The sequence below is a fragment of the Asterias amurensis genome, chromosome 12, assembly GCF_032118995.1.
Source record: "Asterias amurensis chromosome 12, ASM3211899v1".
NCBI lineage: Eukaryota > Metazoa > Echinodermata > Asteroidea > Forcipulatida > Asteriidae > Asterias > Asterias amurensis.
Window position 1 is genome coordinate 14,112,243 of NC_092659.1, and position 17,347 is coordinate 14,129,589.

The window sequence follows — 17,347 nt, forward strand, 5'->3', positions numbered from 1 at the left end:
TGTATTTCCAATAAAGCCCGGTTCATACTTCCTGCCGATGCATCTGCGATACGAATGTTGACGTCACAAATTCACAACAAATAATTCACAGCAGTTGAGCTGTGCTCAACTCTTGCGAATATTCGAATGATCTTTGACAATGACCAAAGGCGTCCAGTGCCTTTAAGGACATTGTAGCTAGCTGATGTTGACCCCGTCTGCTTTCGTTGAAACCTTGACTGGTTTCTTCTCAACGTCGGCAATAGTTTCTGGGAGAGGCTTATTAAGACTCTCTGGTAGGCGAAGATCAAGACAAGCGCTTACCAATGCAGTGATACCAAACGCCATGTAGGAAATGCTCTCTCCCTGTGTGTTAATAAGAAAAAAAGGTGAACAAAAAGTAGCTTTAGCTTTTCCTTCACGTATTATGATTTCAAAGTATTGTTTGGCTCCAGCAGGCCTGGAATTACATCTTTGAGAGGGCAAGGCCATTTTCATTTTGGAAAGGGCACTTCCATTGGACAAATCTGAAGTCTATGGGGAACCTTTTGAAGAGGTACTTAGGACAAGACCAGGGCAACAGATGCCATGGCCTTGGTATAAATCCAGGCCTGGTTTTGAAAGGGCAAGGGCACCAAGGCATTTTCTCCTTGGTAAAGGGCACCGTGTGAGGAAACTAAATTTCTATTGGATCATTTTATGGGCACCAAGGCAATGACCAGGGGGGCATGGAGCCAATTGCCTCTTGCCTTCCTCCGTGAAGTATCAGGCCTGACCATGTTCCCTAGTTCCTACTAGGAGTGACCTTGTGTGTTCCATGGCATTTCCTGGCAGGCAAGATACTACACGATCTACTGTTTTTATCGGACAAGAAATGCACTGAGAAATTGTAAATATTGTCTCAGAATTCCCATATAATCAAGGGTTGAAGAAGTTTTGAGATGTACCAGGTTTCTTTATTTAAAAGTTGAGAGATTGTAGTTGAGTGCACTTTCCATAAATTGTGAGATTTTATGAATTCTTCCAGTAAGCTTTGTACAAATCTTGCATGCAGGAAGTCCATGCTCTGTGGTTCTTTTGTAAAAACCTGCGAGGTCATAGGTCACCAGACACTTAGTTCAAAATAAAGAGTGGCACCGATAATAAAAAAGTTGAGACTTTGGTCTGAAATAATCCCAGTAGAAAAACAACCAGGGCCCATTTTTATAGAGCTGCTCAATATGAAAATCTTACCTACTAATTTTCCGCAAAGCAAAACTGAGCAGGATGTTAGTCATAAATTGACGCGTAGGTGCAAAATCTTTTTGTACTGATCTTGCAAAAATATTCTCCTTGCAAAAACAGTATAATATAAAAAAACTGGAGACGATCTACTTACAAACGGTGGGAGAGTTGGTGCAATCATTCCCCCAACCCGAGCTGACATTGAGCACACTCCCATGGCAGTGGTCCTGCAGACAATCAAAAATAACATTGAGGAAAAGTATTCCAAGAAAATTGAAGATCGAAGACGGCTGTTGAAATAAACTCAATTGAGGCTCGACCCCCAGATCAAAGCAATAGTACCCAGGGAAACATCTTAGACATCTGCTTTGAGGCAATTTGAGCATGCTGCCATTTTGGATGCTGCCGCATTGCCGCCGTGTTGCCAAACCTTCTTGTGCATCGAGGCCATACTAGACCCTTACCTGAGGACTGTCGGCAGAAGTTCATTTGAGAATAAATAAGCTGTAGTGAAGGCGACGCAGACGCCCATTTTACCGGTTAGCGCCAGACACGTCTGAGCTGAGAAAAGGGTGGTTTCTGTAAAAACAAATCAACATAAAAATACATGTATAAAAAAAGATGGTCTGAATTTGAGTATACATGTATTGGATATGGCTGATTACCTAGCCATTAGCCATCTATAAGCCAGATGGCAAAGCTAGTCAAACAAACTTTTTATTTTCTTCTTCCTATTTCAGATAATCTTACCCATCCCACACAGCCAATCATCTGGACACTAGTTGATAGCATAAAAACTTACTTGGTAACGAGCAATGGAGAGCTGTTGTATGAAACATTGTGAGAAACGGCTCCCTATTGACCAATTTAGCTCAATTTTTTACAGGTTTGTTATTTTATGCATTTAATGTTGAGATACACCAAGTTAAAGAAGGGTCTTTTACAATTACCAAAGGTGTCCAGTGCCTTTGAAACAAATTCGGCTTTTGGACAAAAATTTAAAAAAAATTGAGAAGGTTGGTCTGCATGACCCTACCTTTAGTAAGAAATTAAAAAAAAATAACTAAATGTAAGCAAATGCTTTTCATTTGTTAAAACACTTACCAGCAGCTTTAGGCAAAACTACTACTCCTATGCAGGCAAAGCCTGAAATCAACATAGACACTGCCATGGTCGGCCGGCGTCCAAATCTATCAGGAAAAACACCAACACAGTAATAATAATAACATCAAAGTCTTAGCGCATGTATCTCCAACAAGGTACTCAAGGCGCTTAGTATATATATTTATACAGAAAGAGAAGCTATTGACAGCTATGAATTCTGAGACCCAGTTATGTAGCACCTTCTAAGGGTTTACAGGGTGCTACGGCGCATATAGCAGCCACAGCCAGAAACATCGGGACGAACCCCTTCTCTTTTTGATAAGTGCACTGAGTTCTTTTACATGCATTACACAACACAGGGGACCAACGGCTTTACATCCCATCCGAAGGACGAAGCAATGGTCAAGTGTCTTAAGGAGACAGGTGTCACAACTGGGACTCGAACCCACACTCTGCTGATCAGAAACACCAGAGTTTGAATTTGGTACTCTTATTACCGCTCATCCACGACACTTCCACAGTCAGTGTTATAGTGGGGCCTTACCTCTGACTGACAGAGAACTTGTCTGTCTATTTATTCTACTGCCGTAGATTTCAGACTATTCAGTTGAAGAGCTGATGTCCATTAATTACTACCTTGGCGGTTCTAGGTAGGAAATTGACTTTAGCTGCTTAGCCTGGAATTACTTGGGGAGGCCAAACCATGGACTCTGTTGCCATTGTCATGGCCTTGGTGCGCCTTCAAAAAGTTGTCATAGATCTTTAAGATTTCCCATAAAAGTCAGGGATGTGATTCCTCCCTAAAAAGATCTTCCCGTTTTTTAATCTCTCCCCCCCCCCACAATAAAGAAGATTATTGTTAGGTGGTTTTTTTTAGATCAAATTCTAAATGAAATGGGGATATAACGATACAATAACACCCAAAATTGCGTGGGGCTTTTAAAACTAAAGATAAATGTTATTATTTGGGCTTCTTGCTTGCAAGTTTTTGAGTTTGCATGCTTTCGCGCCTTCAATCACAATTCCCCGCTTACGTGCAAGCGCCAAATTTCTATGCTAGCCTTGTAAGTGTAGAATGCCTAGTAACGTGGAGTACGCACGCGCTGACACAAAAATTTGCTGCTACCTCGTGAACTTTGCTTGTCGTAACTACAGAATTCCCTGCTTCCGCAAGCGCCAATTCTGTGTTTACGGTAAGCGAAGTCTTGGGCCCAGGGGTCGATTTCACTAAAAGTTAGGACTAGTCCTTAGGAGATATGAAAAACGTACGGCTTGTCCTAAGTTAGGATGAGTAACACGTCCTAACTAGAGATAAGACTAGTCTTAACTCTTTGTGAAATCCACCCCTGGTCTCATAGATCAAAAACAAAACTCATGTGAAACATGTTCTTACCTGTCTAATGTGTAGATGCTGAAGACACACGCTGGTATTTCCACCAGTCCAGAAAGAGCAAAATTCAGGTACATATTCCCACCTAGATTCCTAGCACCAAAGGTCAGACCGTAATAAGCCATACAAGCAGTAAACCTGATTGTAAAGACAAGTTCACAATCTGTCAGAATCAAGTATTAGTAACGGCTCTTGTACAGGGTGTCTCAAAAAAAATTATACACTTTTGAAATGGCTGCTCAGTAAAAAATCAATGATTCTGGGGGAAAAGGTTTAGATGTATGGATAGCTTATGGAATCAACTTTCATATGACACCAAAAAGTCTGAAAATAATTAATGATTTGGGTGAGCACTGCTCCCTTTTGTGAAGAGTATGAAAATTAGGTAGTGCAGTAATTACTCGGGGTTACTACATACAGCGTCAGCAGTGGCTGTGGGCTATAGCTGAAAAAGGTCGATTTTCAATAATGTCGCCGCAGCCACATGTCCAGAGCCATAGCCATAATCGCTTAGATCCAAACGTGGCCTACGACCGTTTTATTTTTCTTACCATGTAAACATGAGGGTGATCATTCTCATCCTCATAACCGGGGTTCTGAAGAGATCAATCATCCCCTCAGATGTCTTTCTCTTATCATCTTCCCTCTTGTCGACCAGGGTGACCATGGCCCGTGTAACCTTCATCCCATTTTTCTTTCCCATGTACATTAGGATTGCCTCTGCTTTGTCGATTTGTCCGTTCATAGCGAGCCAACGAGCAGACTCGGGTACTATGCTGGGAAAAGTCAAAACAATTAATGAGAAACTTTATTGAATTTCATCTTGGAACGATCGAGGCAAGACATCATTTTGTCAACAAAAGGTTACTCCCATTATGTTCGGCAACATGCCCACACGCTCCACAAATGGCTATAGCGGACACTTAAATAATAATAGTAATAACAGTATTTATAAAGCGCCAAATTGCCAAAGGATACAATTAGGCGCTGAGAAGAAGGGGAAAAAAAGACAAAGACAAAGACGACCAGCTACAAAGAGGGAAAAAGGTGGGTTTTGAGAGCACGTTTGAAGGCTGGGACACTGTTTGAGCTTCTGGTTAGGGTAGGTAAAGAATTCTATAGTCGGGGAGCAGCAATAGAAAATGCCCTGTCACCTGAAAGGTAGTTACCAGTAGAAGAGCGAAGAGAGTAAGAAGATGTCTGGAGTGAAAGGAGAGAGGAGAGATAATCCGGGGCACGCACAGTGATTGAGGGATTAATAAGTGTGGACCATTGCTCATACAGCAGCCACATTACCATAAGCGGCCACAAATTTCATAGAGCTGAGGGAACTTACCATGGAATGATCAACAGTAAAATCATCGGAACACAAGTCAGAAATGTTAAATCCCTCCAGTCTGGTGCAGAGTAGGCCATCAATCCAAACACCTACAGACAAGTCAAAAACAAAAACATCAAATATAATACAAAAGATTTTTTTTTGCATTTTTAAGTTTTAATAAGAGTTTCCACACAAGTCACAATCATAAGGAATTGTATTTGTTTCTCAAAGGCGAACAAAATTTTTTCACAAATAATCAAAATATCTTACCGCGATTCCTAATGCAAATGCACAATGGAAGACCGTACTGATGAGTGCACGTGTTTTGGGCAGCAATGCCTCCACAAAGAGTATATGGCCGGCTAAACCTCCACCTCCGTAGAAAAAACCAACTAAGAATCTATCAGGAATATACATACAAAATTTATCCGTTAAGGTGTGATGGGATTGTACAGAGGAGACGTCAAATCACAAAGAAATGTTTTCAAAGATGAACACAAGTTATTTGCACGCAAACAATCATTTAAGCAGAGAGCACCAATTTTGGGGGTGTTTGTGGCATTCGGGTGTCGAGTTGAACCACATAATGGATTGTTGGTATGACAGGGTTTCATTTTACATTTTACATTTTAGGATTAAAAAAAGGTTGGATTTGCCAACCTTGTCCAAGGCTCTTTACACAAGCACCCCGCTAAGCTGGAAGGGGTTAAGCTTGAAGGGGCAATCTGGAAAGCGCTAAGCTGGAGGGGGCAAGCTGGAAAGTCCAAAGCTGGAGGGGCAAGCTGTGGTGCGCGGGACGGCAGGGTAGACTATTCTACTGGGGCACTCTTCCTTACCGCCTTGGCATGGCTACCCTGGGAACTGAATCATGGCAAGTTACAGTCGTCTCAAAAAAGATTTCTGAGTGACAATTTGCTTGGACCATTTATGTCAAATACATGATCACAAATATGGGATCAAAAGAAAAGAAAGGTACCAGACCATTTTCATCCCAGCCTCACTTTGACACACATGCACTGCTATGATTGAGATTGGACCTACCTTGAAATAGCATACTGGTATAAATTTGTAGAGAACCCAGACCCCAACTGTGCAACGACCATGGCTAGTGACCCCCAGAAAAAGGTCTTGAGTCGGCCGTATTTGTCAGACATCCGTCCAAGAACGAGGACCCCGGCCAAGAAACCGAACATGACGAGGGACTGAGTGTTACCGGAGTCTCTTTTCTTCTCACAAACAAGGTCCCACTAAGAGAGAGAGAGTCACCAACTGTTAGTGGTGTAGCTAGACATGGGTGGGTTCAAGCATTGGGTACAAAATTATTTGTTTTTTGGGTTATTTTTTGGTTTGTTCGTTTGTTGGGGTGTAGACCCCTTGCAACACGCACAGCGTACTCACATGTGCCTACCCTGGGTCTCATTTTGGCTGTCAAAATCGTATTCAAACATGCACAAAAGAGAGTTGACACCCAAAATTACGCACATTGTTCGGACGCGCGTTCTGTATTGTGTAAGAAATCAATAGCTCCCCCTTGCATAACGCGAAATGCTACAGGTACGCTGAGGTCATGCGCACGTTTTAACGCACAGAGAACGACTACTGTCCAATGATCTGCCTCCTTTTTGAGAGTGTGGCGTCATATGCAATGGGTCTATGGGGGTTGTTGGGATGTTTGTTTGTTTGTTTGTTTGTTTGTTTGTTTGTTTGTTTGTTTGTTTGTTTGTTTGTTTGTTTGTTTGTTTGTTTGTTTGTTTATTGGGGTGTCTGTTTGTTTGTTTAGAATAATAGCGGCTTCTATAGACAATGTGACCTATGTTTACATTCAAACCGCCCTCTGTTGACAAAACACTATATACGTCATTATTCGCCGGGCACTGAGTTGCGTAGTCATAGTAAGATTGCGTACACTTTCTAGCTGGCTGCCAAAACACAAAGGTTTTGCCCGGCGGTATGTGCGCGAATCATGTTATGGTTTTCGTGTGACGTCAGAGGTCACATAGTCTATATAGTGCGCATAATGAATCCTACATACCTCGGACACAATGGACGTGAAATCTTTGGCATAAACAAACTCTCTGCAGGGTGGGTTGAGCTGGCAAGGGTTCAAGCTCGGACGGTCTTTACACACAAACGTTGGTTCCCTCCCAACAAAGGCTAATGTCATGATAAATGGTGCATGGAATAACTGGTTGACAAGGAGAGCTAGAAGGTGTATTTTCTGGATGTAGCCCAATCCTCCAACTAACTCCAAGGCATCGTCAAACTCTATCCCCATGGTTCAGGGTGTTGGAGAGGTGGATTCCTTCAAACACTAAGACCTCCTTGACTTAAACGGGTCCTGTACAGATCTGTGTAAAAAAAAAACTAAAATAAAATTGAAATTTTTATTTAAAGGCAGTGGACACTATTGGTAATGGTCAAAGACTAGCCTTCACAGTTGGTGTATCTCAACATATGCATAAAATAACAAACCTGTGAAAATTTGAGCTCAATCGGTCATCGAACTTGCGAGATAATAATGAATGAAAAAAACACCCTCGTCACACAAAGTTGTGTGCGTTTAGATGGTTGATTTTGAAACCTCAAGTTCTAAATCTGAGGTCTCAAAATCAAATTCGTGGAAAATTTCTTCTTTCTCAAAAACTATGGCACTTCAGAGGGAGCCGTTTCTCACAATGTTTTATACCATCAACCTCTCCCCATTACTCGTGCCCAAGAAAGGTTTTATGCTAATAAATATTTTGAGTAATTACCAATAGTGTCCACTGCCTTTAAAGGCACTGGACACCTTTGGTAATTGTCAAAGACCAGTATTCTCACTTGGTGTATCCCAACATATAATGCATAAAATAACAAACCTGTAAAAATTTGGGCTCATTTTGTCAGCAGAGTTGCAACAGAATAATGAAAGCAAAAAACACCCTCGTTGCACAACTTTCTGTGCTTTCAGATGCATAATAAAAGGCTTATAGTCTTTTTTTAATTGAGTGGGAAATTAATACTCTCTCTCATACTACTTCAGAGGGAGCCATTTCTCACAATGTTTTATACTATCAAAAGCTTTCCATTGCTCGTTACCAAGTAAGTTTGTATGCTAACAATTATTACCAATAGTGTCCAGAGCCTTAAAGTGTTTCGGTACGTTTTACCTACACAAAACATCAATTCCACAGATTGACATTAAACTTTCACGGTTTGAAGATAATGATGGTAGGGAAGCTTCCCTTGAAATATAACTTGGTTGCGGAGCTGCTGTAGTTTTTTGACATTTCAAAAAGAAATTCACAAAAATATTGTTTGTCTCTTGAGACAACTTTTGTTTTGGCCTGTACTATGGATTTATGCAACTCGCCTAACTATGTTCACCATTAGTTAGCTAAAACGAATGACCGAGGGGGTCTGTGGGAGGCAACTGCCCTTCAAAATTCAACAAAACATTGGGGGGAAATTTTGTCACACAGCAAGAAAAAAATGAATAAAAAACAGAGAAAGCACAAAATACAATGCTGTCCCATCACTATATGGATTTTAGCTTGAAATGCTCATACAGTCTGCTAGTATATATTATGATTTGAGGTCTTACATGGTGAGGTATCAATATATATTTGGTTTGCGGTAACACCATGTGTGTATCTACTTGCCAAGTAGAGTTTGTTCTTAGAGAACTGGCAGTCTCCTGACGTTGACTAGAGAAAGCTAGTCGAAACGTTGAGACCAAAACGTTGAGACCTGACTCCGCGGTAGTACAGTTATAACCACAATCCTATAAGCTGAAGTAGCCATTCGCCCAGGTAATATATAGTTAATAAGCAGGACAGTTCTTTTCAGAACTGAGAAGTCTCCCGAACACCCGTACAATCTACTCCGCGGTAGTAGAATAAAGCAAGACAGTACTCTAAGAACAAACTCTACCTGGCAAGTAGATACACACATGGTGTTACTGCAAACCAAATACATATGTTAGTATAGGGATCAAAACATGAGGCCATGCAAAAAATATTTGTTTTTTTTATACGTACCAAGCTAACAGATATTACTGGAAGATCATACACAAAACCATCTTCAATCAACCATATCCCATCCCACCAGGATTAATATCTTTTGCTATAAACACTGGATTGTTCCCGCACAACAATTTCCCAAGCTTTTTTGACAACCTTTTAGCTGGCAGACAATAAAACTATATAACCTACACATCACTGCATAAACACACAAATAGATACACTATATGCATATGTTTTTATGTTGATGTCATCCAGATGGCTAAACAATGCTGGCTAAGGAACTAGATACTCACAACTATCATAACGGCCAAGTTAAAGGCAAAGTAATACCTCTGGGTTTTGGGACAGTTAGATTGTTTTGATCCATTATAAAACTGTTAAAGGCAGTGGACACTATTGGTAATTACTCAAAATATATTTATTAGCATAAAACCTTACTTGGTAACGAGTAATGGGGAGAGGTTGACGGTATAAAACATTGTGAGAAACGGCTCTCTCTGAAGTGACGTAGTTTTCGAGAAAATAGTAATTCTCCACAAATTTGATTTTGAGACCTCAGAATGAGATTTTGAGGTCTCAAAATCACACATCAGAAAGCACACAACTTCATGTGATAAGGTTTTTTTTCTTTCATTATTATCTCGCAATGACTAATTGAGCTCAAATTTTCACTTACAATAAAACTAACATGTGAACATTTCATTTCATGATGTGGTAGCTTCTTCAGATATCGCCGAACATCTGGAGAGGCTGTCCACGCAGGAAGAATAATCTGTAATTGGAATTCACAATCTGGGAAACGTTTCATGCACAGAAACATTTCTCAGATTGAAATGTTTATAAAATCTCTCTCCCTATAAAGCCACGTCCCTTTAAAGGGAATAACTTCTCAATTTATTATACATTACAGCTGCAGTACTTCTTACTAAGTAAGATTTTATGGTCTTTAATTATTGGAGTAATTATCAAATGTATACCCTCCCTTTAAGCATTATAAGGCCAAAGAAAGAAAATACCAGTTGATCTTCCCCTGCCTCATCCTTTTTTGAGGCAGCATCTTCTTTTTTTCTTTTCTATTTTCTTTTTCAATAAGACACATTTTCTGTGTATTTCTCATCAAAGTTACTAATCGTTGAAGAGTTTGTAACCATTAAAAAAACAAAACTGCTTGCCGACCACCTTTAAAAGGATTTGGGTACTTTTTCAAAATGTCCATAGATTTACATTAAACTTACAGGGTTTGAAGATAATGATAGTGGAAAGCTTCCCTTTAAATATTACTTACTGAAGTGCTGTAGTTTTTGAGAAATTAGTAAACAAAAATCATGAAAATACGTTTGTAAATGATGAAAATAATTTTCGTCTCATGAGACGAAAATTACTTTCATGACATTGTTTTACTCATTTCCCAAAAACTAAAGCACCTCAGCACGTAATATTTTCAGGGAAGCTTTCTACTATCATTATCTTCAAACTGTGTAAGTTTAGTGTAAGTCTGTGGATATTGTGTTTTTTTGTCCTACAAAAGTTACATAGACCACTTTAAAAGAAATAAAAAATAAAAAATAAAAAGACCCCGATCATCCTCCTCTTTTTGAAAAAAGCCGGACAATCAACTGGTACTCATTAATACCTCAGACTGTTTCACTATTCCTATTTACACCAATAGGAATAGCAAAACTGTCTGAGGTGTTTATGAATTGAATTTAAAACCATAAAGCAAGGAACTTGCCCTAAGGGACAGGCCACCGTTGTTTGATTAATCCTTTAAATAGAGCGTAAAGCACATACTACCAGTCTTGTTATACTTACCCCTATTATCACAGGAAGATATCAGCGTTTCCACACAACCATCTTGAAACGCTCTTCAACGACTATTTTTATGAGTTTCCTACCATAATTGCTATCCTGATGCTATTACACACTATTTGAATACTATTCCTGCACTGCACTGTATCTGCACAACATAATAAATCACTGCATCATACACAAACTGATGCACCACACTGAACATTGTTCACTGCACATACACAAACTGATACACAACAATACACATTGTTCTTGATAATAGGATAGGAGGTACAGAATAATACCCAGGTTGTTTGTACAGATAGATTTTATCAATAGCATTCTGCACTGATGTTAAAAATAGAAGCCAAGTACCCCGATCTCAGACAAAAGTTTCAAATTTCATTAACAGGTATTTTAAGCAAAAGTGACATCATTGATAAGGCACAGGGAAAACTGAATGGTATATGACCATCATTTTGAAAGCTCCATGGTATGACCAGAATTAATTGGCCCAACCTCCAGGGCCTAATTTCATAGAGCTGCTTAACGGTCGATTTTGGGCTTAACAGGCGCACCAAGCAAATTTTTCATCTCATAGCCTTGCTTAAAAGCAAGGTCTTTGCTTAGAGTGATAAGCAAGCAAAAAGGGACCTTAAAAAAGCCCCAATTTTCTGCTTAAGCACCCTGTTTAAGCACAGCGCATAGTGCAACTTCATTGCAATACGTTAATGTGGCGGCGCAGCTGTGTGTATTTCACGTGTGTGTGTGTGCAGTGAGTAGGTGCAGTGCAGTCAACGAGTGTCTGAAATGCTCCAGAAATTGTGTACAATGTATTATTTGTTTACTCTCAAGTTAGTGTGTAAACCTTTCGAGGGGCACTTAACCCCTTACAAATAATACATATCAGACAGAGAAGGTGATGATTTTTGTTTTATCGCCACTCTGCATTTATTTCGCCTGCCATTTTGTCAGCACCTTCCTCTTTTGTGCTTAAGCAAACGATCTCAAATGTTGCGCGCGCAGTTTGTTTTTGTGCAAGCTAGCAACCGCTCGTTAAATAGGTTTAAGGAACTATTGGGTGCGTTCGTTTAGCCATGGTTTAGCTTCCCTGGGTCGACCCCGGTGTGTGGCGGTTTTTTTTCCAGGACGAACATGAGTAATTATCTGCACACGTTCGTCCTGGTACAAAAAAAAACGCCACACACCGGGGTTGACCCAAGGAAGCTAAACGAACGCACCCATTTTTGCTACGTTAGGCAAAAGAATTGCTTACACCTAATTGGGTCAAGATTAGCGGGCCTGCTCTCTACAAACTGAGCTATCAAGGCGTAATGATGGCAGTCATTGTTATCAACCAACATTGTGGCTAGATAAGCTCAGTCTGTCAGTTGGTAGAGTTGGCTCTATATGGTGAGTGTCGTTACATTTTACAGCCAATTAAGTAAAAGAAAATACAAGTTCTTCCAGGTTTTAAAAAAAAAGGAGGATGAGGGCCTTTTTCATTTTACGTTATTTATTTTTTCTCTTTCAAACGTGGCCACCAAGTATTTTAAATTCAAACTTGACACCACCTACTTTTTATGTAGTTACAAGTTATTAAAAGATTATGAGTTTAATGAGAAATACACAGAAAATTAGTCTTTTTGAAAACAAAAATGTAACACAAAAAATAATAATTTTTGGGGTTGAACAAAGAATTGACTAGAGTGGGATTCGAACCAACGACCTCTGGATGTTTCTTGTGGTTTATATTGATACAAAAAATAATAATAATAATGGTTCGGCCTCCAAAAAGGATGAGGGAGAGGACGATCAACTAGAGTTGTTTTGAGTTTTTTTTGCCTAAGACTAAAAGACACTCTTTGGTAATTGTCAAAGACCCGTCTTTTCACTTGGTGTGACCTGTAGATTTCAATAAGTAGTTGGACAAAGTATCCCCAGCGATACAGAAGTAAATAAACAAAGCACAATTTCTTCATATCTAATAAAATAAAAGCTAACACATTCACCAAGCAGGAATATAAAAAAAGGATTTACGTTAAGATCAAAGTCTGAAATTTCTGATCCATATTAAAAATAGGAACATGACTTCAAAACCTTAAATTTAAAGATTACAAATACAAGTACAAAGTCCAATCATACAGCATTGTGAAAAACCAACTTCTCGACCACTTCAAGTCAATTCAATAGTGTTAAAAAAGCCTATGTCGCGCTCTCCACCAATAGGAATAGCGAAACTGTATGAGGTATTTACGAATACTTATTAAGGATCTGCAGAAACCCAAATTACAAACAAGAACATGCACCATGTACAATAATTAAAAGGATAACTTAAGCTTAGAACATACGAAATACAAATGTAAAGAAAATATAGCAAAAACACAGTACAAAAAATTACATAACTCATTTGAGGTTTTTGTTAAACTCGGTAAAAGAAACGTTTTTACTTTTGATGGCAATTTGTTGGGCAGCATGTGAGAAAGATCAGTCTCCCCTTGAATGATTGAATATGGGCTTAGGAGGCTAGAATTGTAAAGGCTGAGTCACACTGCAGCAATACCGAAAACGATAACGGTAACTGTTTAAAAAAAACACATTCTTTAGGTTAAATTGCTCCACGCAGAATACGCCGACGTTTATTTAACCAATTGAGGGCGTCCATTTTTAACGTTCTTATTGAGGCCTGTGTGACCGGGCCTTTAGACTGGAGTTTGCCAGGAGGATTTTACATGTATGGTTTGAGAATATCATCAATATATGCAGGGGCATTGTTAGTGAGTGATTTATACACACAAAAAGCAGAAAAAGCAGGAGTTTGTCTGCTGTTTACTGGTAACTTACGAGTGTAGCTCTTTTAAAATAAGTGCAATAAAGGAAGACTTTTTGGAATTGCCGGTTTTTTTTCTGTTTTTTTTATATTATCCTTTGAATACAGATTATATTTCAGAAGATGGCTTTACAGAAATACAGAAAACAAAACTAAAGCCAGACTTTGCAAGGATTTGAATTGCAACGTTCCATCACAATTGGCTTGGAAACCACAGCCCAATTTCATAGAGCTGCTTAAAAACGGACATTATTGCTTTAAAAGACTTTTCTGCAGGATACCAGTCACAAATTGGACAATAGCAGTTTGGTTGGTAACATTATTCTGATTTTGCAAATATTCTTTATCCCTGATGCAAATTTAACATCTCTTTGTACAATTTTATTGTACTTAGCTGCTTTTGTGCTTCTAAGCAGCTTTTTTTGGCCCTGAGATTTTAACACTATAAGTAATCGATTGTACATTCTTGACTTAAAGCCATTGGACCCTTTCGGTTCAGAAAAAAAAAAAAAGTTCACAGATTTACAAATAACTTACAGGGTTTACAGAAGGCAATGGTGAAAGACTTCTCTTGAAATATTATTCCATGACATGCTTTACTTTTTGAGAAAACAGCAAAACAATATAAATTCTCGTTAACGAGAATCACGGATTTATTCATGACACGGCGCAACGCCCGGAAACAAGGGTGGGATTTTCCGTTGTTTTCTCCCGACTCCGATGACCGATTGAGCCTAAATTTTCACAGGTTTGTTATTTGATATAGAAGTTGTGGTACACAAAGTGTGGGCCTTGGACAACACTGTTTACTGAAAGGGTCCAATGGCTTTAAAGTATAATAATTGAGATGAAAACAATCTCTGGAATGTTGACTACAGTATGAACTTTATGATCAGTCAGCTTTCAGATGTAACTTTTCATGACTACAAATCATGGTGCCGATTTCACAGAGCACCTGGACTAACTTATGTTGAGTTGCTGATATTGTATCACACATCACACTTTGCTTAGCAGTTTAGAGTGATTCGCAGTTAAGATCAATCAGTTAAAGATTTCAACAGAGGGCAGTTCAGATGAAAACAACAAGCACATGGTTTGTTTCAAAGCATGAAGAGAGTGCTAGGTCTCGCTAAGAAGTTTTTCTGCCTTCTCAGAAGATGCCCCATGTGTTGAAATATCCACATCCGCCACTGTCTCTTTAACAACGAGTGCAACAACGAAAAACCGAATAAGACGACGCTCTCCTGACCTCCTTGTTAAGTTCCCCAGCGGAAGCTTCAGGAGGAAAATCTACCAAGTACCAAGTACCATGGATTGTTTCCATCCATGAAGAGAGTGCTAGGTCTCGCTTAGGAGTTTTTCTTTCCAACCATGAAGACATGAAAGTGCAAGGTCTCGCTTAGAAGTTTTTCTTTCCAACCATGAAGAGAGTGCTAGGTCTCACTTAGGAGTTTTTCTTTCCAACAATAAAGAGAGTGCTAGGTCTTGCTTAGGAGTTTTTCTTTCCAACCATGAAGACATGAAGAGAGTGCAAGGTCTCACTTAGGAGTTTTTCTTTCAAACCATGAAGGGAGTGCTAGGTCTCGCTTAGGAGTTTTTCTTCCTTCTCGGAAGACGCCTGATGTTTTTGAATCTCCACGTCCGCCACCGTCTCAGGAAGCGGCTTGTTAAGGCTCTCTGGGAGGGACAGATCTAGGATTGAACTCAGCAATGCAACGATCCCAAACGTTAGGTAGGCAACCCTGTCACCCTGTCAAGAATACAAGAGAGTATTGACCATGGGGTTCATTTGTTTAGGTCCTCTTTCTAGAGGTGAAAGGCGAGGATAGATACAACTACAGCAACCCAACTGCCCCACTACACCGACCTGCCTCCCAATTACACCAACCTGACTGCCCCACTACACCGACCTGCCTCCCAATTACACCAACCTGACCGCCCCACTACACCGACCTGCCTCCCAATTACACCAACCTGACTGCCCCACTACAACAACCTGCCTCCCAATTACACCAACCTGACCGCCCCACTACGCCAACCAGACTGCACCAAAACACCAACCCCACTCCCCACTACGCCAACCCGACTGCCCCACTAGGCCAACAGGACTGCCCCACTACAACGACCTGCCTCCCAATTACACCAACCTGACCGCCCCACTACGCCAACCAGACTGCACCAAAACACCAACCAGACTCCCCACTAAGCCAACCCGACTGCCCCACTAGGCCAACACGACTGCCCCACTACAACGACCTGCCTCCCAATTACACCAACCTGACCGCCCCACTACGCCAACCAGACTGCACCAAAACACCAACCAGACTCCCCACTAAGCCAACCCGACTGCCCCACTAGGCCAACACGACTGCCCCACTACACCGACCTGCCTCCCAATTACACCAACCTGACCGCCCCACTACGCCAACCTGTCGCCATCACTACACCAACCCGACTGCCCCACTAGGCCAACACGACTGCCCCACTACACCGACCTGCCTCCCCATCACTACGCCAACCTGACTGCCCCACTACGCCAACCTGACTGCCCCACTACGCCAACCTGACTGCCCCACAACACCAACCCGACTGCCCCACTACGCCAACCTGACTGCCCCACTACACCAACCTGACTGCCCCACTACGCCAACCTGACTGCCCCACAACACCAACCCGACTGCCCCACTACGCCAACCTGACTGCCCCACTACACCAACCTGACTGCCCCACTACGCCAACCCGACTGCCCCACTAGGCCAACACAACTGCCCCACTACACCGACCTGCCTCCCAATTACACCAACCTGACCGCCCCACTACGCCAACCTGACTGCCCCACTACACCAACCTGACTGCCCCACTACACCAACCCGACTGCCCCACTACGCCAACCTGACTGCCCCACTACACCAACCCGACTGCCCCACTACGCCAACCTGACTGCCCCACTACACCAACCTGACTGCCCCACTACACCAACCTGACTGCCCCACTACGCCAACCCGACTGCCCCACTAGGCCAACACGACTGCCCCACTACGCCAACCCAACTGCCCCACTACACCAACCCGACTGCCCCACTACACCAACCTGACTGCCCCACTACGCCAACCTGACTGCCCCACTACACCAACCCGACTGCCCCACTACACCAACCAAACTGCCCCACTACACCAACCTGACTGCCCCACTACACCAACCTGACTGCCCCACTACACCAACCCGACTGCCCCACTACACCAACCCCAATGCCCCACTACGCCAACCTGACTGCCCCACTACGCCAACCTGACTGCCCCACTACACCAACCCGACTGCCCCACTACACCAACCTGACTGCCCCACTACGCCAACCTGACTGCCCCACTACACCAACCCGACTGCCCCACTACACCAACCAAACTGCCCCACTACGCCAACCCAACTTTTTTTTTAAACAAACTCACAAGTGCCCCTCTTGATGACAACATGATGGTCTTTAGAAAACCTCTTCACCAAACTTTATGCCGTAGCAGGAGCCAATAGACCATATCAAATAACCCCTTATGTTGCTATGAAAGTGGCCATAATGTACATAGGGCAGGCTGTATGTGCGTCTAAACGCGTACATCAATGAAGCACGCAGCTTGCAGCATTCCTGGTTTCTACAGCACAAGCACGCACACACACACGCACACGGTCACAGACGCCATGTTGTGGCACAGGTA

General features: G+C 41.5%; 2 protein-coding genes across 3 annotated transcripts in view; both read right to left on the reverse strand.

The window, feature by feature from the left end:
- Window positions 1-17,347, reverse strand: part of LOC139944932 (solute carrier family 22 member 15-like) — a 17,515-nt gene continuing 168 nt past the window's right edge. Inside the window, exons 1-12 of one of the 2 annotated variants that reach the window (XM_071942119.1) lie at window positions 11,465-11,506; window positions 10,835-11,374; window positions 7,051-7,382; window positions 6,060-6,265; window positions 5,289-5,418; window positions 5,034-5,125; window positions 4,249-4,473; window positions 3,701-3,835; window positions 2,308-2,393; window positions 1,668-1,782; window positions 1,358-1,430; window positions 1-345 (exon numbers count right to left, since the gene is read on the reverse strand). In XM_071942119.1, coding sequence (XP_071798220.1) covers window positions 178-345; window positions 1,358-1,430; window positions 1,668-1,782; window positions 2,308-2,393; window positions 3,701-3,835; window positions 4,249-4,473; window positions 5,034-5,125; window positions 5,289-5,418; window positions 6,060-6,265; window positions 7,051-7,293 — 1,473 coding nt within the window. In that variant the 5' untranslated portion in view covers window positions 7,294-7,382; window positions 10,835-11,374; window positions 11,465-11,506 and the 3' untranslated portion in view covers window positions 1-177. Of the gene's footprint in view, window positions 346-1,357; window positions 1,431-1,667; window positions 1,783-2,307; window positions 2,394-3,700; window positions 3,836-4,248; window positions 4,474-5,033; window positions 5,126-5,288; window positions 5,419-6,059; window positions 6,266-7,050; window positions 7,383-10,834; window positions 11,375-11,464; window positions 11,507-17,347 lie in introns of those variants that run through there. The other variant, XM_071942120.1, reaches the window with a different exon arrangement.
- The window catches only part of LOC139945433 (solute carrier family 22 member 15-like), an 8,791-nt gene continuing 6,660 nt past the window's right edge, over window positions 15,217-17,347 (reverse strand). The window contains exon 6 of the mRNA XM_071942781.1: window positions 15,217-15,390. Coding sequence (XP_071798882.1) covers window positions 15,217-15,390 — 174 coding nt within the window. The remainder of the gene's footprint in view (window positions 15,391-17,347) is intronic.